General features: G+C 40.2%; 1 protein-coding gene across 6 annotated transcripts in view; it reads left to right on the top strand.

Annotated features, from left to right (window-relative positions):
* ntrk3 (neurotrophic receptor tyrosine kinase 3) overlaps positions 1-26,827 on the top strand; it is a 707,738-nt gene that overhangs the window by 260,070 nt on the left and 420,841 nt on the right. For all 6 annotated transcript variants that reach the window (XM_062963028.1, XM_062963030.1, XM_062963029.1 and 3 more), the window contains exon 4: positions 14,187-14,255. In XM_062963028.1, the coding sequence (XP_062819098.1) occupies positions 14,187-14,255 (69 nt within the window). The remainder of the gene's footprint in view (positions 1-14,186; positions 14,256-26,827) is intronic.

Here is a 26,827-nt window from a genome sequence, read left to right as displayed (position 1 = left end):
AAAGATCTCAGCCGGCATTTGGAAACAATAGACATTGACAAAATTACGATCTGCCAACTGCAAAAGGCCACCCTGCTGGGATCTGCGCACATCATCTGAAAATACATCACACAGTCCTAGACACTTGGGAAGTGTTCGACTTGTGATTTTGTGATACGAAATCCAGCATATCTATCTTGTTTGCTGTGTCATAATAAAATAATAATACTTTATTTATACCCCGCCACCATCTCCCCGCAGGGACTCAGGGTGGCTTACATGGGGCAGAGGCCCAAACAACATAGAACAAAACATAGACAACAACATAATAATAATAATAATAATAATAATAATAATAATAATAATAATAATAATAACAACAACAACAACAACAACAACAACAACAACAACAACTTTATTTTTATACCCTGCCACCATCTCCCCGAAGGGACTCGGGGCGGCTTACATGGCGCAGAGGCCCAAACAACATAGAACAAAACATACACAACATAATAATAATAATTATTATTATTATTAGTCGAACACTTGTGATTTTGTGAAACGAAATCCAGCATATCTATCTTGTTTGCTGTGTCATACAACGTCGTTGTGTCAATAATAATAATAATAATAATAATAATAACAACAACAACTTTATTTTTATATCCCTCCCCATCTCCCCGAAGGGACTTGGAGCGGCTTACATGGGGCCATGCCCGACAACAATACAATAACAGCAATAAAACAATAAAACAAGATCAGCAAAAAACAATGTCGTATCAGTAAAAACATAACATCAATAAACAGTTATAAAAGTCAGCGCACGGCATAAAATGGTTAAAAACAGGGGTAAAAACTTCAGTGTGGTGGAGGTAGTTTCACAATTTAAAAATCAATAAAGTGTGAAATAATCGTGGCCAGGCAATCTATTATCACATGAGCAGGAAATACAACATGATCCTGAGAAGGTGGTAGGACAGAAAAAAGGACACCTCTGAATGATGGTAGAGCTTGAATGGACTCACAAAACAACATGGTCCCACGCCATATAGGACTTTATAGCAATGGGGAGCTATCGATTAAAAGTTGCCATTGTGGCTTTTCCTCCTTTACGATTTTTTGCTGTTCATTTAAAAAATTCTGTAAGAGCAGATGGAAGAAGCCATGAGAAAACTGAGAATGGGAGATATTATTTGGACTCCTTATAAAAGTTCATATATCAGAAATTTTAATTTTTGGAATACAATTGGAGCATTTTAAAAGCTAAGTTGTTTTTCTTTGTCCTAAGATTTTGTGGACTGTGTACAGGAACTTTTATTAACTGGAGTTTGTTGTTCATGAGAACGATTTTGCACAAGAACCACACAACCATCTAGGAAGTCCCAAGGTGGCCACAATGATGGGAGAAGAAGAGGTCATCCCATTGGCGTTAGAGTTGGGATAAGGACATCATTCATTCAAGGTCCACTACCTGACCCAATCTGGTTTCCGTGTCAAGATCCGTGCAATCTAACAGTTTTGTTCCAAACAGTCTCACTTTTTCGCAGGTAGTATTTTATTGGTTAACAAAGCTAACAACACATGACATCCAGTGTCAGGACTGAGCAATTAACTCAGTTGCAAGATTTATAAAAGGTCCTGCACACAAGTGCCATTTCAAAAAAGAAAATCTAGCCTTTTCACTGGTTCCTTGATCATGCACCCCATTTCAGTGTGCTCAGGCTTAGCAGTCATAGAATCATAAAATCCTAGAATTGTAGAGTTGGAAGAGTTGGAAGAGACCTCGCAGACCATCCAGTCCAACCGCCTGCAAGAAGCAGGAAAATCTCATTCAAAGCACCCTCGACAGATGGCCATGCAGCCTCTGCTTAAAAGCCTCCAAAGAAGGAGCCTCCACCACGGCCCGGGGGAGAGAGTTCCACTGCCGAACAGCCTTTCTCACAGTGAGGAAGTTCTTCCTGATGTTCAGGTGGAATCTCCTTTCCTGTAGTTTGAAGCCATTGTTCCATTGTGTCCTAGTCTGCAGGGCAGCAGAAAACAAGCTCCCTCCCTCCTCCCTATGACTTCCCTTCACGTATTTGTACATGGCTATCATGTCTCCTCTCAGCCTTCTCTTCTGCAGGCTAAACATGCCCAGATCTTTAAGCCGCTCCTCATAGGGCTTGTTCTGCAGACCCTTAATCATTTCAGTCGCCCTCCTCTGGACGCTTTCCAGCTTGTCAACATCTCCCTTCAATTGCGGTGCCCAGAATTGGACACAGTGTGATTCCAGGTGTGGTCTGACCAAGGCAGAATAGAATAAGGGGGAGCAGGACTTCCCTGTATCTAGACACTATACCCCTATTTATGCAAGCCAAAATCCCATTGGCTTTTTTTTTGCCACCGCATTACATTGTAGGCTCATGTTTAACTTGCAATGTGATAGGTAAAGGTAAAGGTTTCCCCTGACGTTAAGTCCAGTCATGTCTGACTCTGGGGGTTGGTGCTCATCTCCATTTCTAAGCCGAAGAGCCGGCGTTGTCCGTAGACACCTCCAAGGTCATGTGGCCAGCATGACTGTATGTAGCGCCGTTACCTTCCCGCCGGAGCGGTACCTATTGATCTACTCACATTGGGATGTTTTTGAACTGCTACCCTGTTTCCCCTAAAATAAGACATACCCAGAAAATAAGACCTAGTAGAGGTTTTGGTGAAATGCTAAATATAAGGCCTCCCCAGAAAGTAAGACCTAGCAAAATTTTTGTTTGGAAGCATGCTCGCTGAACAGAACACCAGATTATGCAGGATCAGTAAATATACGTACCGTAGCGTGTTGGAAGAAATTCTTGATAGGATTCACAGTTTGTTTGGTTATGCTGGTTTGTGATGACAACTAATGTATAGTATATAATAAATGTTCATTTTTTTGTTCAACAATTAATGTGAATTCTTCTTCATGGAAAAAATAAGACTGAAAATAAGACCTAGAGCATCTTTGGGAGCAAAAATTAATATAAGACACTGTCTTATTTTTGGTAAGTTGGCAGAAGCTGGAGCAACAGCGGGCACTCAATCCGCTCTCAGGATTTGAACCTGGGACCTTTCGGTCTGCACGTTCAGCAGCTCAGTGCTTTAACACACTTCGCCTCCTTCTAATGTGATGCAGCGGCAAAAAAAGCCAAAGGTCTCACCAGTATTATGGCATCCTCATTTTCTTTCATTCCTCCAGACAAATGCTTGGACAAATGATCTGCCTCTAAACCCTACACGTTACTCTATAGCCATAACACAACAGTTGTATGGCCCATGTTGACATTCATGGCATGACTCCTAAAGAGGTAGTAACACTTTCTGAAAGTGTTGTCGAAGGCTTTCATGGCCGGGATCACAGGGTTGTTGTATGTCTTTCGGGCTGTGTGGCCATGTTCCAGAAGCATTCTCTCCTGACGTTTCACCCACATCTATGGCAGGCATCCTCAGAGGTTGTGAGGTATGGATAAACTAAGGAAAGGAAAGAATATATATCTGTGTAGAGTCCAGGGTGTGGCAAGAGTCCTTTGTCACTGGGAAGCCAGCGTTAATGTTTCAGTTAATCACCCTAATTAGTATTGGAAAGGTTTTGTCTCTTGCCTGGGGGCATCCTTTGTTCAGTCATTAGCTGTCCTCTGCCCTCAGAGTGTTGGTTCCCATCTACTGTTTTGATTTTAGAGTTTTGTAATACTGGTAGCCATATTTTGTTCATTTTCATGGTTTCCTCCTTTCTGTTGAAGTTGTCCACATGCTTATGGATTTCAATGGCTTCTCTGTGTCGTCTGACATGATAGTTGTTGGAGTGGTCCAGCATTTCTGTGTTCTCAAATAATATCCTGTGTCCAGGCTGGTTCCTCAAGTGCTCTGCTATGGCTGATTTCTCTGGTTGAATTAGTCTGCAGTGCCTTTCATGTTCTTTGACTCTTGTTTGGGCAATGCTGCATTTGGTGGTCCCTCTGTAGACTTGTCCACAGTTGCATGGTTCCGGTAGACTCCTGCAGAAGAGAGAGGATCCCTCTTGTCCTTCGCTGACCGTAGCATTTGTTGGATTTTCTTTCTGGGTCTGTAGATAGTTTGTAGGTTGTGCTTCTTCATCAGTTTGCCTATGTGGTCAGTGGTTCCCTTGATGTCTGGTAAGAACACCTTTCCTCTGGGTGGATCTTTGGACTCTCTGAAAGCTTTTCATTTGGGATTCTGCTGCTGCTTTTCCTTGGGTCAGGCAGCCTTTACTTTTGCCTCGCATGGTTTCAGCTAGCTTTTAGCTTACTTCCTGCCTCACTCCTGTGCGCATTATGCTAAGGCTGACTAATACAACCTGCTCCCTTCCTTGTCCAGTTCATTGTTCTCCCTGATTCTGAAGATGAAAGACAAATACATCCAGACTTCAAAATCCACCGGGTTTCCTTAAGTATATATTTGCAGCCTTGAGCCTGACATGACTGCTACTGGCAGCTCTCGTGTGTAGAAGCCGAGCCCAGAATTAAAGGGAGATCCCAGGGTCCGTCAGATGAGAGACTGGTCTTCATGGAGCCAGCTCTGTGACCACCATGTCTCCTGGTTCTGAGCCTCTCCTCTGACTGGCCAGTCTGTTAATGAGCCAGCGTGCCGGTCGGTCATGACTGAATCACTTGACCATTTGCAGCAGACAAGGTCACAGCAAGAAGGTCTTTTGCTGTGCAGCTGAGCTTGGCAAACAACAGTGCCAGGTGTCTAGAGGAAGAAGGCACCTGTAGATGCTGATATTTGTATTTATTTATTTATTTATTTATTTATTTGCAGCATTTATATTCCGCCCTTCTTTCTCACCCCGAAGGGGACTCAGGGCGGATCACATTACACATATAAGGCAAACATTCAATGCCTTTTAACATAGAACAAAGACAAGACAAACGTAGGCTCCGAGCGGGCCTCGAACTCATGACCTCCTGGTCAGAGTGATTCATTGCAGCTGGTTGCAGCTGGCTTGCTCTCCAGCCTGCGCCACAGCCCGGGCCTAAACAGACATAAAAGACAAAGGGAAGAAGAAGAAGAGAGACGCTTAAGATTTGATCAAACTGTTTTGTCCATCGGGCTATCAGCCCTATTCAAATTAGGACTATTTTCACTGCGGGTGTCCTTTATTTAAAGAGAAAAGGATGACTTGCCTGCTATTTTACATGGGGAAAAAACACTGGATCTCCTAGCAATGGGATCCAACCAAGATGATCACAATTCACGGTGAAAAGAGTTGCGATCCCACTTTAAATCCTATGCTTGTCTCCTGTAGAATGCTGGGATGTGTAGTTTAGAGAGGGACTTTTAAACTACAGTAATACAAAGCTCAGGTTTCTTCAGGAAGCAGCCATGGGATTTAAAGTGGGATCACTAACTCTTTCGACAGCGAAGGGTGATAATCTTTACGTTGCCACCCATCCGACTCTTTCTTTTCGATCCCACTTGTAGGAGGTATCGATGTGTATGTGTATGGATGCAAATCTTTACCCATTCCATACTTGCATGAAAATACACATAATTTCAGTAATTTTCTCCCTGTTAGAAAAAGAAAAATATATATGCATATACTATCTCTTTGTAGTCACATACTGTAAAACGTTTAGAGACATTATTCTGCTCAGAAGTGCAGATATTGTTTTCTTTTCCTGGCACAACCTCACCCCACGTGTACGCACATCTTTTGGACAGAAATCATGTTGTAACTTTATGAGAAGCTAGCTTGGGGATCCGGCGGTGCCCGGGTCATTTGAGAATGGTATATCCAATATAAACGGGCCGGCAGAACGGCAGAAACATCTGTTTCGACAGGCTTTTGAGTTCTGTTGTTGGTGTTTTAAAAGGTGCTTTTAGGATGTTTTTAAGCTGTTTTTAAAAGATGTTTTTAAGATGTGTTTTTTTTTTAATTGTTGATTTTAGCCGGTTCTTGTAAGCCGCTCCGAGCCCTAGGGGAGTGGCGGCATATAAGTTTGAAAAATAAATAAATAAATAAATAAATAAGCGAATATGTTGGATAATAAGGAGAGATGAAGGAGAAGCCTATTAAACATCAAATTAGGTTATGATTTTACAAATTAAGTACCAAAACATCATGTTATACAACACATTTGACAGAAAAAGTAGTTCAATATGCAGTAATGCTACGTAGTAATTACTGTATTTATGAATTTAGCACCCAAAATATCACAATATATTGAAAACATTGACTACAAAAATGCGTTGGATAATCCAGAACGTTGGATAAGCGAGTCTTGGATAAGTGAGACTTTACTGTATTTGGTCTTTCAATGTGATGTATTCTGTTTGGAGTGGGTGAACTACAATTCCCAGAATCGTGGCTCAATCCTCCCCAAACCCTGCCAGTATTCAGAGTTGGCCATTTTGGGTCTGTGTACCAAGTGTGGTCCAGATCTGTCGTTGGCTGGTCATTGCCTGGCTGCAGGGCTCTCTAGATGGGGATGAACTACTACAACTCCCAGAGTCCCGGGACAATTGTCCCGAAACATCTGTCAGTATCCACAGCAGGCAATGTTCCGTCTGTGTGCCAAGTTTGATCCAGATCCGTCATTGGCTGGGTTCAGTGGTCTTTGGATGCAGGTGAGCTACAACTCCCAAAAGAAAGGCCCTTTCCCACAAACACTTGCAGTATGTTCAGTTGGTCATGAAGTTGATCCTGCTCCATTGTCGGTGGCGGTGGGGGTCACTGTTTCTCTGGATGCAGATAAACTATAATCCCTTTCCCCCAAATTTGTCCACTATGTTGTCTTGGTTATGGGGGCTCTGTGTGCCAAGTGTGGTCCTGGTCCATCATCGATGGGGTTCAAACTGCTCATGGATTGCAGGTGAACTATAAATCCCAGTACCTACTACTCCAAATGTCCAGGCCAATTCCCCTCCAAACCCACCAGTATTCAAATCTGGGCATATCGGGTATGCATCACAAGCTTGGTCCAGACCCATCATTGTTTGGGTTCATAGCCTTCTGGGTGTGGGTGAACTACAACTCCTCTACATTCCCCAGTAGGAGTCACAGTGCTCTGACTTGATGCAAGGTGAACTACAATTTCCACCATGTGCAGTCAATCCCTAAACTCCTCCAGTAAGTTTAATTGCAGCTCAGTTCTGCTGTGTTTGTTATGCAGACAGATTTGAAAGGGAAGGGCAGTGGGCAGGGTCATGCAAATTTCACAGCAATAGAGAACCCTGGGATGCCTGCTTGTGGTGGAAGAAAAAGCAAAATCTAGGATGAAATGGTCCCCAAATGAAAGCATTTCTTGTGTGGTAGGCCGTAGTGTTTGGGAAGGACATTGGCAGGGGTTGGGCTACATGTTCATGGAGCTCGCTGTAACCTCAATGTCAGTGGACGGGAGTGACTTGCTGGCTTCTCAGCACTGGAAACTATAACTTTTTTATGGAGGCCGGAGGCTGTCTGTGTGAGTGGACACCAGTGCCACATACACACATATGGGTTTTCACTTTTATTATTTATTTATTTACAGTATTTATATTCCGCCCTTCTCACCCCGAAGAGGACTCAGGGCGGATTACAATGAACACATATATGGCAAACATTCAATGCCAACAGACAAACAACATACATTAGACAGACTCAAAGGCATTTTTAACATTTTTCCAGCTTCACGATTCTGGCCACAGGGGGAGCTGTTGCTTCACCGTCTAGTAGTGGCTGTACTTCCGCATTCCTTTCCACGTGTTTTGCTGGCAGTTTTATGGTGTTGTAAATTAGCCTCCCGCATAAAGCGTCCCTAAATTTCCCTAATTGACAGGTGCAACTGTCTTTTGGGGCTGCATAGGTCAACAGCAAGCTGGGGCTATTAATGGTCGGAGGCTTAACCCGACCTGGGCTTCGAACTCATGACCTCTCGGTCAGTAGTGATTTATAGCAGCTGGTTACTAGCCAGCTGCGCCACAGCCCGGCTATCTAAATCTATGGATTTAGATTAAGATTTAGATTAGATTTAGATTTAGATTAGATATAGATGAGCATATCCTGGTGTGAGTGTGTGTGCCCTTACATATATACCTCCTCTGGATTCTATGGGGTAATTATAAATGAATATTGTAATCACAGTTAAGGACACACATTACAACAAATTATATATTCCATGTTCTCAAAGTTCTATGTGATTCAGGAACTGTTCTTCTCAGTAATATATCAGTCTTGGAGACAAACCTGAAAGAACTAAATTTAACCTGCAAAATTGGTAGAAAGAAATGCGTGATAAAAATCCCACTGTAGAGAATGTTCATGTAAAAGAGGGAATTTCAACGAGTGTTCCTTGACACCTGTTTGGTTATGTAACAAGCAATACCTGCTGGTATTCCTTCCATTAAAAGTGCAGAAGCCTTCTCCTGTTTTCCCTCTGGCAAACCTCGATGGGAGACAATCTACTCGAGAGCACAAAAAGCCAGTGTGAGTCAGATTAATCTAAATATTCTGACTATGTAAAAAGATACTCTGACTATAGGAAGCAGTTCACTTTCTATGAGCTTCTGTCACTTTTCTCTTTTCAGTAGCTAGGTCTGCACTGGTGAACGTGAAATGTGCATGTCTTGTTCTCATGCCATTTAGAAAAAACCCTGGAAAACTTGGGGAAAAGGCTTATTCTGCCCCAGCTCTGTAAATGTCTTAGAGAAATAGTAAAGGTGTGGGTGCTGGATGCTATTTTGCAAATGCTTCCCATAGGGAACAGGTTTTGCACTCTTTGTCTTTCCCGGCTGGTGTGTGTGTGTGTGCTTCTCTGAGTTGTCTCCAGTTGCCATGGCAGCCGCCTCTTTTTGGTGTGAATAACAGGAAGATGCAGAAGGCAAAATTTAGATCTTTTAAAAAAAGAGAAAAACCTCTTGGTGTTAATATCCTCTTCTATACAGTCATAAGGTTGGCCTTGCAGCCGCTCAGAGATGGATAGATATTTATTTATTATTATTTCCAGTATTTATATTCTGCCCTTCTCACCCCGAAGGGAACTCAGGGCGGATCACAATTGCATACATGGCAAACATTCAATGCCATTAGACGTATCTATATATATAAAAGGGTAATGGAATCACGGCACCGGACAAAACAACTAAACTAAATGCCCCACAACCTCGAAAATTGACAGCACAACCTCTCATCCACGCCTCTATGTTCATACAACAAAAAGAAAAGAAAAATTAAGTCCTAACCACAGCAACGCGTGGCCAGGCATAGTGTGTGTGTGTGTGTGTGTGTGTATAGGTAATGGGATCACGGCCCTGGACAAAACAACTAAACTAAATGCCCCACAACCTCGAAAATTGACAGCACAACCTCTCATCCACGCCTCTATGTTCATACAACAAAAAGAAAAGAAAAATTAAGTCCTAGCCACAGCAACGCGTGGCCAGGCATAGCTATCTATAGATATAAAAGGGTAATGGAATCACGGCACCGGACAAAACAACTAAACTAAACGCCCCACAATCTCGAAAATTGACAGCACAACCTCTCATCCACGCCTCTATGTTCATACAACAAAAAGAAAAGAAAAATTAAGTCCTAGCCACAGCAACGCATGGCCAGGCATAGCTATCTATTAGGCTTGATCGATCCATGAAAAATTTGATTCTAAACTCGTTTCAAAACTAGAGGGGGCAGTTTTTCGTTTTTGTTGCTAATAACGAATTTGGCCCCCAAAATTTTTCGAAATTAACGAAAATTCGTTATTTTCGAAATTAATTCGTTAATGGCGGACGCGCATGCGCGGTGGCCCAAAAACAGCCCGAAGGGGGGGGGGACTTAGGGGGCTCTCCCGCCCTCATTTTTTGAGTGATCTTCTTCAAACTTGGTACAGTGGTAGAACACATTTAACACTGATAGCTCACCAAAATGTGGAACGTTTCCCTTATCCTCTGATTTTTGGCAAATTTTCATAGCTTTTATAATAAACCTTTTTTTAATAATTGCAGTAATCTGTTCCTGGTTTGAAAGTCTTATTTCCTGTTAAATTGGGTTGTCTTTACTGTGAAAGTCATTGTTCTACTTCAGAAACTTTGTTTTTGTGGCTGAAACTTTGTTAAATTGGTGTGTGTGTGATATATATTGTATATATATATATATATATATAGTCCCTGCTTGTGTGTGTGTGTGTGTGTGTGTGTGTGTGTGTGTGTGTGTAGGTAAAGGTAAAGGTATCCCTTGACGTTAAGTTCAGTCATGTCTGACTCTGGGGGTTGGTGCTCATCTCCATTTCTAAGCCCAAGAGCCAGTGTTGTCCATAGACACCTCCAAGGTCATGTGGCCGGCATGACTACATGGAGTGCCATTACCTTCCCAGAAACACCCAGAAAATGGGAATTCCAGACAGGAAACAATCAGGGCCAGCTAATACCTCCCAACAAAGGATTCCCCCAGGTAGGAAGCAGCCAGGCTTTGAAGCTGCAAGGCTATTCAATGCTAATCAAGGTGACCAATTGCAACATTCACACTTGCCTCCCACAGACAAGAGTTCTTTCTCCCACCCTGGACCTTCCACAGATATATAAACCCCACTTGCCTAGCTTCGCACAGACGTCAAAACCTCTATGTCTGCCACAGATGTGGGTGAAACGTCAGGAGAGAATGCTTCTGGCACATGGCCATAGAGCCCGGAATACATACCACAACAGTGTGATCCCGGCCATGAAAGCTTTCGACAACACAACCACAGTATCCATTCAAGTTCATGTAGCGTGGTATGGACTGGAGACCTGTATTGGGGGGAGGGAGGGTGCGAATCTGGGCCCCTGGGAGCAGCCGAGGACGGGCCTGGCCCACACCCCCTCGCATCCCGGGCCTCTTCCTTCCTCTTCCTTTTGTTATTTAAACTAGATATTGTGAAATTATGGTGTGTTTTTTTTCATGCGTGTTCTGTGTTCAAGATAGGGAGACCAAAGAGGAAAAGCAAGGGAGGGACGGAGGCCCCAACACTTCCGGCTCCCATGCGAACTCCCCCCTTGTGTGCCTTGGAGGGTGGAGCATGCGCACTGGCTCTCCCTCTATGGCTCTTTTCAGGTCGCTTGGGAACCCGAAGTGCCTCCTCCCTTTGCCTTTGTGTCCAAGAAGGAGAGAAGGACGTTGCAAGGTTTGCATTGAGGGTGTTTCTCTGGTGGGTTTGGCTTGGAAGGGGGCTCATTAAGGCCCAATTAATTAATGCACTGAGCTGAGGCGAGGCGGCGGCCATTTCCCCCCTCCGTCTTCCTCCTCCTCCTCGGCCTCCTTCCCCCTCGCCCCCTCCCATTGGCTGAGCCTCCCATTGGCTGAGGGGCAAAAGGAAAGGAGTTTGGGTGCTTTGCAAAAGCTTTTTTTTCTTAACAAAAAAAACGAAGAAATTAGAAAAAACGGCCTCTCGCGATTCGAAACCGCGATATCCAGACGTGTGGACAACCAAGGTTCGATATTGCTTCAAAACAATCGAAAATAACGAATCAATAACGGTAAACGGGGAAAACGAATTATTTGAGCAAGCCTACTATCTATATATATATAAAAGGGTATTGGAATCACGGCACCGGACAAAACAACTAAACTAAACGCCCCACAACCTCGAAAATTGACAGCACAACCTCTCATCCACACCTCTATGTTCATACAACAAAAAGAAAAGAAAAATTAAGTCCTAGCCACAGCAACGCATGGCCAGGCATAGCTAGTGACATATATAGATAAACACATATAGACAGAGGCAATTTAACGTTCCAGCTTCTGGCTTCATGAGGGTATGCTCAATTCCGGCCACAGGGGGAGCTACCGCTACATCGTCCACTTGTGACACCGAGTCCTTGATGGAATACTTCCTCATTCTTCGCTGCTGGAGATTTTATGGCATCGTAAATTAATTAAATTAGCCTCCCCGCATAAGTGGTACCTAAATTCCTACTTGACAGATGCAACTGTCTTTCAGCTGCATAGGTCAACAGTAAGCTAGACTATTAAATGGTCGGGAACTTACTCTGACCCGGGCTGTTTCGAACTCATGACCTCTCATTCAGTAATGATTTATTGCAGCTGGCTTCTAACCAGCTGCACCACAGTCCAGTCGTATAGATAGATAGAAATCACTAAGTATATTCCTGGGGGTTGTATTGGCCTCTACACAAAACTTGTGTTGGCCAGCGAAATTCCATTGACCGATTCGGATTTTTGCTTAATTCTGAAGATCTGGTAGCCAAGCTACCAGAAACAAACTGGGAGCCTTCCCGAAATGAAAACAGACTGCCTAATCTTTCAGCTAAAAAATTGGGAAAGATTCATTAATTCAGACTTATTTTTAACATTAGTATTCTGACTGTTTCAGTTAATGTTTTGTGTTTTACTCCAGTGTAAACACCTGTAAGATCTCCATCATAAATAGGGTTGCTGGATTGAAAACTGAAAAAAACATCTCTACCTTTAAAGGTCATGTCGAAGATGGAGTTTCAGCAGGGAACCTTCTGCCAAATTCAGCTTGAAATTGAGATTACTAAAATAAATATCTTTTAATCATATTGTTCATAATGAATTCTAATTTCTTCGTGTTGGTGAAAAATTCAGGTTCTTTAAAAAAAGGAAGAAGAAAAACAACTACATGGATTTATTCAAAATGAGAATAAAAGTACTTATAAAGTAAATACAAAATGTAGAAAAACTGATGGATTTTCCCATGCAGGCAAAGAACCCTGGGAAATAGTTGGAATGAAAATCTACCTTTGAATCCCATTGAATTTGGTGGGGACACCACTCTTTTTAAATGTCTATTTTGTGGAGACGCCGCTTAATTTTCTCGCTGGCTCATGTCTATCACTGATGGCTGAGCTTAGCAAAATGTACTATTTAATGGTTGAGTCTCCACAATAATTGCAATAATTGGTTTTGAATGTTTTAATGCTTAATATTTATTTAATATCTTATTTCTGGATGTCATTATGCTTTGTGTAATTTTTGTCTTGTATTTTATGTTCAATGTGCTTTGATTCGTATTGTATTATATTAATGATATAATTATATAATAATATACTGTATCAATTTAATGATATAATATATAATAATATTATAATATACTAATATTATAATATATTGTATATACATGTAATATTAATAATGTAATAATAATCATAATTCACTATTATAGTTGTATATATTACATGCAATATTACTAATGATATTGCAATACAGTAGAGTCTCACTTATCCAACATAAACGGGCCGGCAGAAGCTTGGATAAGTGAATATCTTGGATAATAAGGAGGGATTAAGGAAAAGCCTATTAAACATCAAATTAGGTTATGATTTTACAAATTAAGCACCAAAACATCATGTTATACAACAAATTTGACAGAAAAAGTAGTTCAATAAGCAGTAATGTTATGATGTAATTACTGTATTTACGAATTTAGCACCAAAATATCACAATGCATTGAAAACATTGACTACAAAAATGCCTTGGATAATCCAGAACCTTGGATAAGTGAATGTTGGATAAGTGAGACTTTACAGTATAATAATATTATACTATACTAATATTATAATATATTGTATATACATGTAATATTAATATTATTATGACATAATAAAATGTAATAATAATTATAATTCACTATTCTAATTGTATATTTATATTGCATGCAATATTACTAATAATATTGCAATATAGTCGTATAATATAATATATTGTGTGTGTGTGTGTATATATATATATATATATATATATATATATATATATATACTTGTAAACCACCCTGAGTCCCCTTCGGGGTGAGGAGGGCGGGATATAATTTATATAAATAAATAAATAAATAAATAAATAAATATTATATTTCTACACTGAAGTGGCCAAACTCTCAGGCGCTGCTCTGCTATTGCTATTTTGCTAAACAAAATTTTTAAAAGAAACACGAAACTGAGTCCCCTTCGGGGTGAGGAGGGCGGGATATAATTTATATAAATAAATAAATAAATATTATATTTCTACACTGAAGTGGCCAAACTCTCAGGCGCTGCGCTGCTATTGCTATTTTGCTAAACAAAATTTTTAAAAGAAACACGAAACTGTTAGGGCTCAGTGTATGCTATTTTAATAAATGTCAGATTAAATAAAAATCTGATTTTTTTTTAGGACTGGAGTATCAGTATTTCCCTGGAAATTGTGACAATATTATATCCGAATGACTGCAGAGGTTGACAGATCTTTTCTTTGTTTTCTTGCACAGAAACCTGTCTGGGAACCGCTTGACTACTCTATCATGGCTACTCTTCAAGACATTGAGACTTATTGAACTGTAAGTTTTAACCTGGGTTATGCTACGTGCAAGTGGGGTGGGGAAAATCAAAAGAAGAGACACTTGAAGATCTCTTTTAAGGCTGAACTGCATGTTGTAATTGAAACGTAGCTGCCATAGAAAATGGCAGCCCTGTGTCAAACTGTCATCACTTTTCGAAGCAAAAACTTAATAGTAAAACTCACCCTGTGTACTGATGATGTTATCGTATTCACTCCAGCACTGGTGACAAAAAAATTCAAGAGTAGATACGAAATGCAGACGCTGCAATGTGTTTTTATTAGTTTTTGGGAAGGTAAAGAAGCTTAACATATTTCTGTTGCAGCTCCATATTTAGCTTTGAACGTACTTCCACCATTAATAGGCTTCCCTTTAAATTTTGACGTGCCGGAGTACGGAAATGCTTTGTTCAATTATTCATTTCGGAAAGGGAGAACAAATATTTTAATTACTTTCTCCCTGCTGCAGAATGTTTTTTGAAAAGTATGCAGTTTTTGAAGATGACATATATGGGAAGAAAGCCTCTGGTAGTGTGTGTGTATTTGGGATCCCTTGGCCACCCATGTGACATTAGAAGAGTGGGGTGAGCAAAGGCAACTGTGGCCTTCAAGCCTGGGTGACCTTTCACCCTCACCTGCCCCCATGCAATGTTGTGAGTGTAGGTGGAAGGCAGCACTGGATTTGGACCTACCACTTTTCATCCCTGCCTGCCCCACATGATATTGGGAGGGTGGGGAAAACCTTGTATCTAAATTCTGAGTCAACCGAGCAAATTGCAGCCTTACCAATGTTACTGTATTACAACTCCCACCAGCTCTAGCCATGATGTTTAATGATGACGCTGGCTCACCTTGCTCTTAACCCACACTCCACCAGAGCAGACTTGGTTTTTACAGTTTATTGATAAAAATAGCAAAGTCTTAACAAAAAGCAGTAAAGAAAGCACAAAGGCAATCTGCAGAATATAGTTCAAAATCTCTGTAAAAAAAATACTTCAAAGTCTCTAATATAGGAAATCAGTCCTGAAAAACAAGGCAACGTGAACTCCAAAATACAATCCAAACACAGGATCTAGCCATGAACAAATCAAGAATCCTTTTCCATGAGCAGAGACAAGGCAGGAAGTAAGCTTCCAAAATCAACGTTGCTTCGTCTGAAATCTTTCCCTGTTTCTCCCTATTTAACCATGCTTACAGGCTAAGAAAGCATTCCTCTGACCTTGGGTTCCCACACATTTACTAGCTATTCTCACAGAACGTCTGGGACGATGAACTCCTAGTATCCCTGTCTAAGGAAGACTCCTCTGACTCGTTGCCAGAGCCACCTGGGCTTTGTTGATGTTCTAAATCTTGTGAAAGGTCACCCTTATCACTGACTTCAGCTTCCCTGCTAGCCTGCGGCCTTTCTGACACTTCAGGGCCTTTAACATTTCCTTGGTCAGCCTGCATTTCTGACAGTTCAGAGCCTTCAACATTTCCTTTGATCAATCTGCATAAACCCCAATCCCCCTTCATCATCAGACTGAATCACAACAATTCAGGGGTTGTAGACTAGCATCTGGAGGGCCACATAAAATGACACGGAGACAGCCTCCACGGAGATATGCCTTCAATTTGACTTTGCTTTAGGGCTTTATTTGCCAAGCTTTGTTCAACAGGATTCTGCCATTGCTTTCCTCTCAGCATAAGAGAGTGTGGCTTCCCTGAGGTCATTTTATGATTTTCCATGGCTGAGTGAGGACTTAAACCCTTATCTCTCCGAATCCTAATCTAGTACTTGAATCACACTAATAAATACATGACACTGATTTTTCTCTTTACTGTGGGGGTCAATGCACTTGGTCAGTTTCACTTGTACACTGAAGGGACATTTCTGAGTTTGTGGCAGATCTTTGAGAAAAAAAAATAGGTTTGATTGCTGGAGCCTTTGGACTGATATCACGAAGCCGTTTGTGTACCAATTGCCACAGCATTTCATTTTTCTAACAGAAATAAAATTGGACAGAAATCTGTCAGAATGAAAGGTTATAGTACTACTCCGTATCTGGAGAGCTTCACTGTCTCCACTGGAGATCAAATCTAGCAGATTACTGCAGCATCCTATTATTTTAGGGGAGAAAAAAAAGTTCAAATAAACCCTTCCTTTTATTAAAAATGTTCAGTCCTTAGAACAACTGTTGACAACCCGCATCCCTGAAAGCCCAATTAATTGTGCCTGCAGGTCTCTCCTATTGGGTGTCACAATGAAATCTTATCCAGTATGAGTTGAATGCACAAACGAATGCATGAGTGACTACGTTTCTGGCTGCGGACACTTCATTGTAATGTATAAATGCTTTGTGATGTGAGCGGGCATTGTTCACACCTTTCCAAGCTTACCTTAGGAACAAGAAAGGCTAGAAATGTATTCATTTTTGTCTGTGTAGTGAATGCTGAATTCAATCTGTCAGAATCTCCTAATTGACCTTTGGCTATCACAGTAGTTTACAAAAATCTCTGGAGGAGGGGGAAAACCCACATAAATGCTAGCACTAAATTCTATGCACATATACAACTCGTGTTGACAGATATGCTCTTCGGATTGACGGTTCACTAAACTCCTCTGGTTTCTGGTTTATTATTTACCAGCTTGGGGACCCGGCAGTGCTTGGGTTATTGGAAGAAGGTATTATTTATTTGGGGGTGGTAGGTAATATCGTAGGTAAGTTTGGTGGTAGGTAAGTTTGGTCCAGATCCGTCGTCAGCTGGGTTTAGAGCTCTCTGGATAAAGGTGAACTACAACTCCCAGATCCGAGGTCAATCACCCCCAAACCAGGCCTGTATGCACAGTTGACCATATTGGGTCTGTGTGCCTAGTTTGGTCCAGATCTGAGTTTCTGGATGCAGGTGAACTACAACTCCCAAAATCAAGGTCCATGCCACTAACCCCTGCAGTATGTTCAGTTGGTCATGGGGTTTGTCTGTGCCAAGTATGGTCCCAGTCCATTGTATGTGAGGGTCACAGTATCAGTGAAGGGACTTGAAGTCCCATCATCTGTGTCAAGTTTGGTCCAGATCCATCGTTGGTTGAGTTCACAATGCTCTCTGGATGTAGGTCAAGTACAACTCCTGTAAATCATGGTGATTCTCCTCAAACCTCTTGTTCAGTTGCCGATCAATTTCTCTGTTAACTGTGTGCCATAGGAAAGGGTAGGAAAGGGTTAAGGGAGAGGCAGTGGGCGGGGTCATGCAAATTAAGGAACCCTGGGATGTCTATGCTGGAGGAAAAACAGAACATCTAGGAGGGAAATGAATAGAAAAGACCTTCCCCTGTAATCAGGAAAGCGAAGGTACCTAGACAAAGGAACACAGATCCTTACATACTATTTTGGCCTTCCTCTATCTACGTCACATAGGTATTATCCATCACCAATTAGTGTCAAAAAAGTCTTACTCAGCACTTAACTAAAACTACCTTTGCATTTTCCTAAAATATAGACTCTTTCAAGACCTCTGACCCTCCATTTGCCTTATCTCTGGAATTCCCATCTAAGCTCTCAGGATCCATTAATTAAGGAATTTCCTCCCTATCTTAGCTGTCAGAGAGTCATTAGCACTCCTCCATGGCGCCAGGTCTTATCTTGGCATCCCAAAAAGCCTTAATTTGTCTTTTGTCCATTAGCTTATCTACTCTTGTTGACACTTAACATATGTCCCTGGCACTCAGGGTGAACTTTGGTCTTGCTTATAGGAAGACAATTATTTTCTGAGCAGAGTGTATTTTTGGGCTATAGGCACACAATTCTGCTTGTGATTACATTTTTACTATTTCTATTTCTTAACATGATTACATTCAATATATAGTTTCCAATACAAGTATTATACTTTCCCAATACACCTTCATCAAGATGAGCACAAAGCTGTTACTAATCAACTTCCACCCAGACCTTAGCATATCAAGCTACTACTTCCCCCCAGCCCCCCTTCCACATTCACACTTGTCTGTCGATAGTCCTTTCCCAGGCTTGAAAACCAGATCATGGCCATAAATCAATCCTCCTAGCCAGATGGTTCTTATCATTTAGGTTATCTCCACCCCAATGGCTTTTGGCAGGATGGGAATAGTTCAGCTAGTGTGAATGCTGGACGATTGCATCCTGACATTGGGCTACATGTTCATGTTCTCACTATAATGTGCAATGTCAGATGAGGGAGGGCCATATGTGTCTCCTGCTCAGTGAAACTATAGCCTATTTGTGGAGGCAGGAGGCTGTCTCCATATACACACACACACATCTTCACTTTTATTATGTGTATAGATTTAGAGTAGAGAGAGCTACTTTCTGGGTGTACTTTAGGTGCCGATCCTGCATGGAACGGTGGGTTGGACCTGATGGTCCATATGGCTCCCTTCCAGCTCTATGATTCTGTGATTCTATTTATACCCTGTCCTTCAATTCGAACATGGAGGGGGAAACTGTGGCACATTTGTCTTTGTCTCCCACAAATTGAGCTTCTCTGTGAATTCATTTTTGTCTCCGCGGAATTGCAAGCATTTGAATGAAGAGTTATAATATCAGACAACACGAATAGTCTGAATCTCACTTCTCTCCTCGCTCTTCTCTTATATGAGTTGGTGCTGCAAAGTAGAATATACTGTTTTCTAATACTTGGGGTTCACAATGTCAGAGTAATAGCAGCGCAGCAGTAGTTGGATGGAATTAGTGGAACGCAGAACGAAGTGACACCCAGAGACGTTGGTAAAACTATATACAAAGTTTTACTGTACAATACAAACAGACTTGCAGACAAACACAGGACTTGACTCTACTCAACAGACAGCAGAACTGAACTGATGCAATCAGTAATGCATACACACTTGTGTCTGGACACTCCCCAGTTCCAGCCACACATCAAGGTCAACACAGCTTCTCAGCAATTAACTCTTTCCAGACTATAGTACACTCTGGATGATGCAATCAGTATGCAATACTGGCAAGGCACAAATTTCATTCAAACACTATCTATACACAAATCCCACATTAACACACAATGTATGACTGTTGATTTACTGGAACCTTAGAATATTGATCATTCAAAAGAGAGCATTGGTTGGCACCTTAGTAACATGGGCTGTGCCCATTCTTGGCTTTGGCCCTGGTAGAACTGTAGACTTGTTGATTTGCCTTCTCTGTGACAGCAAAAGTGCTTTTATTATTTCACTGCCTAGGAGGTGGACTTGCATCTCCCTTTGGGTCTAGCAGGCCTGCAGCTTCCTGAATTATAGATTAAGCATTCACTGCTGAATGTGAAGAATAAGTGGACATGAAATCAATGGAGTGCTGCCCTGGTGACCTGTTTTGTTGAGTTTTCAAAAGAGTTTTGCGTTGGAAATAAAAGCATGTATGTTAGGTAGGATTACCCCCAGAGGATTATGGGACCATTCCTTCCATCCTTAAAGATAAAGGTAAAGGTTTTCCCTGACGTTAAGTCCAGTCGTGTCCTACTCTGCGGGTTAGTGCTCATCTCCATTTCTAATCCGAAGAGCTGGTGTTGTCCGTAGACACCTCCAAGGTCATGTAGCCGGCATGACTGCATGGAGCACCATTACTTTCCTGCCAGAGTGATACCTATTGATCTACTCACATTTGCATGTTTTCAAACTGCTAGGTTGGCAGAAGCTATAGCTAACAGTGGGCGCTCACCCCGCCCCCTGGATTCGAACCTGTGACCTTTTGGTCTGCAAGTTTAGCAGCTCGGCACTTTAACACGCTGCACCACATCCTTACCTGTGATCAATAGAGCTGAAATGTGACTCTTGGGAAAATAAAGGCCAGTCCCGCAAATGGGAATACAGTAGAGTCTCACTTATCCAACATAAACGGGCCGGCAGAACGTTGGATATGCGAATATGTTGGATAATAAGGAGAGATTAAGAAAAAGCCTATTAAACATCAAAATAGGTTATGATTTTACAAATTAAGCACCAAAACATGTTAGACAACAAATTTGACAGAAAAAGTAGTTCATTACACATTAATGCTATGTAGTAATTACTGTATTTACGAATTTAGCACCAAAATATCACAATGCATTGAAAACATTGACTACAAAAATGCGTTGGATAATCCAGGATGTTGGATAAGTGAGACTCTACTGTATTTGGATATGACGAGTGTAATCTCAGCATGTGTGGGTGTGCTTTTTCTGTCAAAACTGTAAAAATAAAACAACTAAAATGCTGAATTTGGAACTGATTGCTCGTGCTAATGGATGGTCACATACTCTTTCATGGCCCAGTTTCAGCATACATTTTGATGGAGGCAAATGGTTAGACTGGAGACAGACTCATAGGGAAAGTCCATAACACTGTGGTAGAATTAATTTATAATTACAGTAGAGTCTCACTTATCCAACGTTTTGGATTATCCAATGCATTTTTGTAGTCAATGTTTTAATACATACCTTCATGAAGCTGGAATGTTAAATTGCTTCTGTGTCTGTCTATATGTGTCCGTCTATATATGTTGTATGTCTAATGTCACTGAATGTTTGCCATGTATATGTGTGTATTGTGATCCACCTTGAGTCCCCTTCGGGGAGAGAAGGGTAGAACATAAATACTGTAAATTATACAGTAGAGTCTCACTTATCCAACATAAACGGGCTGGCAGAACGTTGGATAAGTGAATATGTTGGATAATAAGGAGAGATTAAGGAGAAGCCTATTAAACATCAAATTAGGTTATGATTTTACAAATTAAGCACCAAAACATCATGTCATACAACAACTTTGACAGAAAAAGTAGTTCAATAGGCAGTAATTCTATGTAGTAATTACTGTATTTACGAATTTAGCACGAAAATATCACAATGCATTGAAAACATTGACTACAAAAATGGCTTGGATAATCCAGAAGCTTGGATAAGTGAGGCTTGGATGAGTGAGACTCTACTGTATTTTTTAAAATCTCATTCTTACAATAAAAATTATTTAAAAACAATAAATAATGGTTCGTGCAGAATAGGGTTTCAGAAATTACATTTTTGCAAATAGAGAATCCTTAAATGTGAAAAATAATTGTACATGTACAAAACCTAGTATAACCTTGCTCAGCAGGGAGAGCATTTTTGTTTTGGTTTGTTTTTTCCATTCTCAGATGCAAGAATGAAATAAACAAGAATTTACATTTCATGCTCAGCTTGCTTCCTGATTCGATTGAACCTTGAAACATTAATTCATAACAATTTTGGTGAAACCTAAACACTAACCCTGAATCCTTCCACACTTGTTGACATTTCCCAATGCAGAATGCAACACTTTGGTGAAAGAATAAGCAATGTAGCAGATAGAAACACTGCTCACATTGTTTCCAGAAAAATGTCTTATGATATGAAAGAAAGTTGCCCATGCTAGATTTGCTTCCTTTAAAGATAACTTCTAATGTAACCATAATGTGTTGGCTACATAATCTGGTGAAGAGACCTAGGAAATTTTGCAATAGTAGACAGGAAGACCACACATCCTTGGCATGCTGGAATAGCACAGTTTGAGTTCTTATGTGTCTTGAATTCAATCAGATTTATGGCAGCTTTCTTCTAGCTTTTCCTGGCAGGATTTATTCAGAGATTTGCCTTTGCCTTCTTCACACAGTGGGATCACATTCTGATTTCTTGGAGTTCTGGTCTAATATTCAAATTATTGCAGATGCCTTGGATTACTGGTTCTCCAGATTTTTTTGATTTTTTAATTTTTTTGCCTACAACTCCCATAAATCCCAGATAGTTTAACATCTGGGGACCCCAGGTTGAGAACCACTGCCTTGGATGAATATTGCAAAATTCAGAACAGCAACTGAAATCAATGTACAGTAGAGTCTCACTTATCCAACACTCGCTTATCCAACGTTCTGGATTATCCAACACATTTTTGTAGTCAATGTTTTCAATACATCGTTATATTTTGGTGCTAAATTCGTAAATACAGTAATTACAACATAACATGACTGCATATTGAACTACTTTTTCTGTCAAATTTGTTGTTTAACATGATGTTATGGTGCTTAATTTGTAAAATCATAACCTATTTTGATGTTTAATAGGCTTTTTCTTAATCTCTCCTTATTATCCAACATATTCGCTTATCCAACGTTCTGCTGGCCCGTTTATGTTGGATAAGTGAGACTCTACTGTACTGTATATGCTCGAGTATAAGCCTAGTTTTCCAGCCCTTTTTTTAAGACTGAAAAAGCTCCCCTCGGCTTATACTCGGGTGAGGATCCTGGTTGTCATATATTCGTTCAGTTTATACTTGAGAATATATGGTACATTTATTCTTTTTCTCTCTTATTACTGGCATTATTACATTTATTATTTTTCTCTATTATTATTGGTATTATTACATTTATCATTTTTCTCTAATATTGTAGCTACTATTACATTTATTTTACTCTATTATTATTATTATTATTATTAATAATAATAATAATAATAATAATAATAATAATACATTTATTATTTCACTGATATTATTATTATTGCATTTATTATTTTACTCTATTTATTATTACTTGTATTATTTTCCTGTATTTATTATAATAATAATACTGTATTATTGTTATTACAGTAAACAGGCCGGCAGAACGTTGGATAAGTGAATATGTTGGATAATAAGGAGAGATTAAGGAGAAGACTATTAGACATCAAATTAGGTTATGATTTTACAAATTAAGCACCAAAACATCATGTTATACAACAAATTTGACAGAAAAAGTAGTTCAATAGGCAGTAATTCTATGTAGTAATTACTGTATTTACGAATTTAGCACCAAAATATCATGATGTATTGAAAACATTGACTACAAAAATGCATTGGATAATCCAGAATGTTGGATAAGTGGATGTTGGATAAGTGAGACTCTACTGTACATGTATTATTTTCCTGTATTATTATTATTATTATTATTATTATTACATGTATTATTTTACTCTATTATTGTTAAAGGGATACATAAGCACATTTACCTTGAAGAAGATGAGAATAATGATTTGATCAGAGTTGGACAGTCTTATCTTAAATTAGAGCTTTATGTAAATATTCAAAAACATTTAACCTACTGATGCCTCAATTAATGTAATTTTATTGGTATCTATTTTTATTTTGAAATTTACCACCCTCGGCTTATACTGGAGTCAATGTTTCCCCAGTTTTTATGTGGTAAAATTAGGTTTTTGTTGTTGTTGTTTTTTTGTGTCAGAAGCAACCGAGTTGCTTCCGGAGTGAGAGAATTGGCCGTCTGCAAGGACGTTGCCCAGGGGACATTGCTCGGATGTTTTGATGTTTTACCATCCTTGTGGGAGGCTTTTCTCATGTCCCCGCATGGAACTGGAGCTGATAGAGGGAGCTCATCCGCGCTCTCCCCGGGTGAGATTCGAACCTGGCAGCCTTCAGGTCAGCAACCCAACCTTCAAATCACAAGGCTTTTATCCCCTAGGCCACCAGAGGCTCCGGTAAAATTAGGTGCCTCGCCTTATATTCGGGTCAGCTTATACTTGAGTATATACGGTATTTTTTTAAAAAGGAATTTCAACCTATTCCATGTCCCTCATGTAGCAGAACTCCCATTCACTGATGATGCCTAGCATGTCCACTAAAACGCTGGGAGTTAATTTGCACAAAAGCTCTCTTGGGCACGGCGATTAGGATGTGTTACATCACTGATACCGCTGAAACAAACCATTGGTAAAGTCCACATGGAGGCACATAGCTGTTGTATTATTCATGGCACAGATTAATGTATTAAGAAAGATCTGGGAAGGAAGCGTTTTATTGCGCACAGTTCTGCTCTGAGGTTTTGTGATGGTAGCTCCTCCTTGCATCCTGATTTCTGGGCGGTGCATTCAAACTGATTCAGATTCCTTCTCAGAAAAGTGTGGACTGCTAGGCCAGGGCCTTGGAAAGCTCATGGGAACAGGAAATGTTGTAGCCTACCCTGTTTCCCCTAAAATAAGACATCCTCAGAAAATAAGACCTAGTAGAGGTTTTGCTGAATTCCTAAATATAAGGCCTCCCCCGAAAGTAAGACCTAGCAAAGTTTTTGTTTGGAAGCATGCCCATTGAACAGAACACCAGAGCATGCAGGATCAGTAAATATACGTACCATAGAGTGTTGTACATGGAAATATTGGTAGTAGCAAGAAATTCTTGATAGGATTCACAGTTCGTCTGGTTATGCTAGTTTGTGATGACAACTACTGTACAGTATATAATAAATGTTCTTTTTTTTTTTGTTCAACAATACATGTGAATTCTTCTTCATGGAAAAATAAGACATCCCCCGAAAATAAGACCTAGCACATCTTTGGGAGCAAAAATTAATATAAGACACTGTCTTATTTTCGGGGAAACACGGTAGTGAGGACAGAGACCACGTGCACCTTTCATTTTTGGTGCTCTTTTGGAAGGAATGGCTATACGTCCTGTCAATTAACATCTGCATTACAAAATTTAAGGCCACAATACTGTTTGGCTTCATACATAGTTATTACCTACTAGAGATGTGCGTGAAATTTTTTCCTTCATTTCCTTCTTGCTATCGTTTCACTTCGACTGTTCGTCTACACAAAATGAATGATGACATTTTCATAGGAAACGAGAGGTGTGTGTGTGTGTGTGTGTGTGTGTGTGTGTGTGTATACAGTAGAGTCTCACTTATCCAACATAAACGGGCCGGCAGAATGTTGGATAAGCGAATATGTTGGATAATAAGGAGTGATTAAGGAAAAGCCTATTAAACATCAAATTAGGTTATGATTTTACAAATTAAGCACCAAAACATCATGTTATACAACAAATTTGACAGAAAAAGTAGTTCAATACGCAGTAATGTTGTGCTGTAATTACTGTATTTACGAATTTAGCACCAAAATATCACAATGTATTGAAAACATTGAATACAAAAATGTGTTGGATAATCCAGAACATTGGATAAGCGAGTGTTGGATAAGTGAGACTATCACTAATTCAAGACTAATTCAACCAGAGAAATCAGCCATAGCAGAGCACTTGATGAAGCAGCCCGGACACAGGATATTATTTGAGAACACAGAAATGCTGGACCACTCCAACAACTATCATGTCAGACTACACAGAGAAGCCATTGAAATCCACAAGCATGTGGACAACTTCAACAGAAAGGAAGAAACCATGAAAATGAACAAAATCTGGCTACCAGTATTAGAAAACTCTAAAATCAAAACAGTAGATGGGAACCAACACTCTGAGGGCAGAGGACAGCTAATGACTGAACAAAGGATGCCCCCAGGCAAGAGACAAAAACCTTTCCAATGCTAATCAGGGTGATTAACTGAAACATTAATGCTGGCTTCCCAGTGACAAAGGACTCTGGCCACACCCTGGACTCTACACAGATATATATTCTTTCCTTACTTAGTTTATCCCTACCTCACAACCTCTGAGGATGCCTGCCGTAGATGTGGGCGAAACGTCAGGAGAGAATACTTCTGGAACATGGCCACACAGCCCAAAAGACATACAACAACCTTGTGATCCCGGCCATGAAAGCCTTCGACAACACTTGAAGTCATTCTCAGAACACTTGCAATGTCAAATATTAAGTGCAGATATACCATGAAACCATAGTTGCATTGACCCTAGGTATAAACTCATAAAAGTTTTGAGTTTCCAGATGTATAATAGGCAATGAATAGTTTTATGCTTTTGCAGCTCAGCCTCATAAATGCATAGTATACTCTTGCTTCCAAGTGGTGTAGCAGCCTTGAGGCTGGAACACTTTGTTTCCATGGTAGAGAAACCTCCAGATAAGGAACAATTGCTCTTAATTTATCTGCAGTCTCTAAAATAACAACAAGCTACAGTTAGTGGAAACTGTACCTTGCAGAGGAGGGAGGAGAATCTTTGACTATTTAGATACAGTAGAGTCTCACTTATCCAAGCTAAATGGGCCGGCAGAAGCTTGGATAAGCGAATATCTTGAATAATAAGGAGAGATTAAGGGAAAGCCTATTAAACATCAAATTAGGTTATGATTTTACAAATTAAGCACCAAAACATCATGTTATACAACAAATTTGACAGAAAAAGTAGTTCAATACGCAGTAATGTTATATTGTAATTACTGTATTTATGAATTTAGCACCAAAATATCACGATATATTGAAAACATTGACTACAAAAATGGCTTGGATTATCCAGAGGCTTGGATAAGCGAGGCTTGGATAAGTGAGACTCTACTGTATTTGAATTTGGCCTCCCACAATCTGTAAACATTGTTTAGGCAGGGTGGGCAATATTTCCCCATATCTAGTGGAGGATCTTGCTTTGGTATTTTAGTTTTATAGATTCCTGGGCTTCAGGAGGCACAACCTAGATTACTGAACAGTCTACAATTCTCAGCACTTCCATATTTTTATTTTCCAATTTCTCACAATATCCAAATGGTCTCTTTCGCTTCAACATTTTCCTCAAGGGATCAATCAAATTTTGTAGGGGACCTTACAGCACTCTGAGGAGGGGAGTATCAAGTAATATGACTCCTAGCTGAGAGAGAGAGA

Source organism: Anolis carolinensis, unplaced genomic scaffold (genome assembly GCF_035594765.1).
Source record: "Anolis carolinensis isolate JA03-04 unplaced genomic scaffold, rAnoCar3.1.pri scaffold_11, whole genome shotgun sequence".
Taxonomy (NCBI): domain Eukaryota; kingdom Metazoa; phylum Chordata; class Lepidosauria; order Squamata; family Dactyloidae; genus Anolis; species Anolis carolinensis.
Note: the sequence above shows the minus strand (reverse complement) of the source record. Positions and strands in the feature narration are given on the sequence as shown.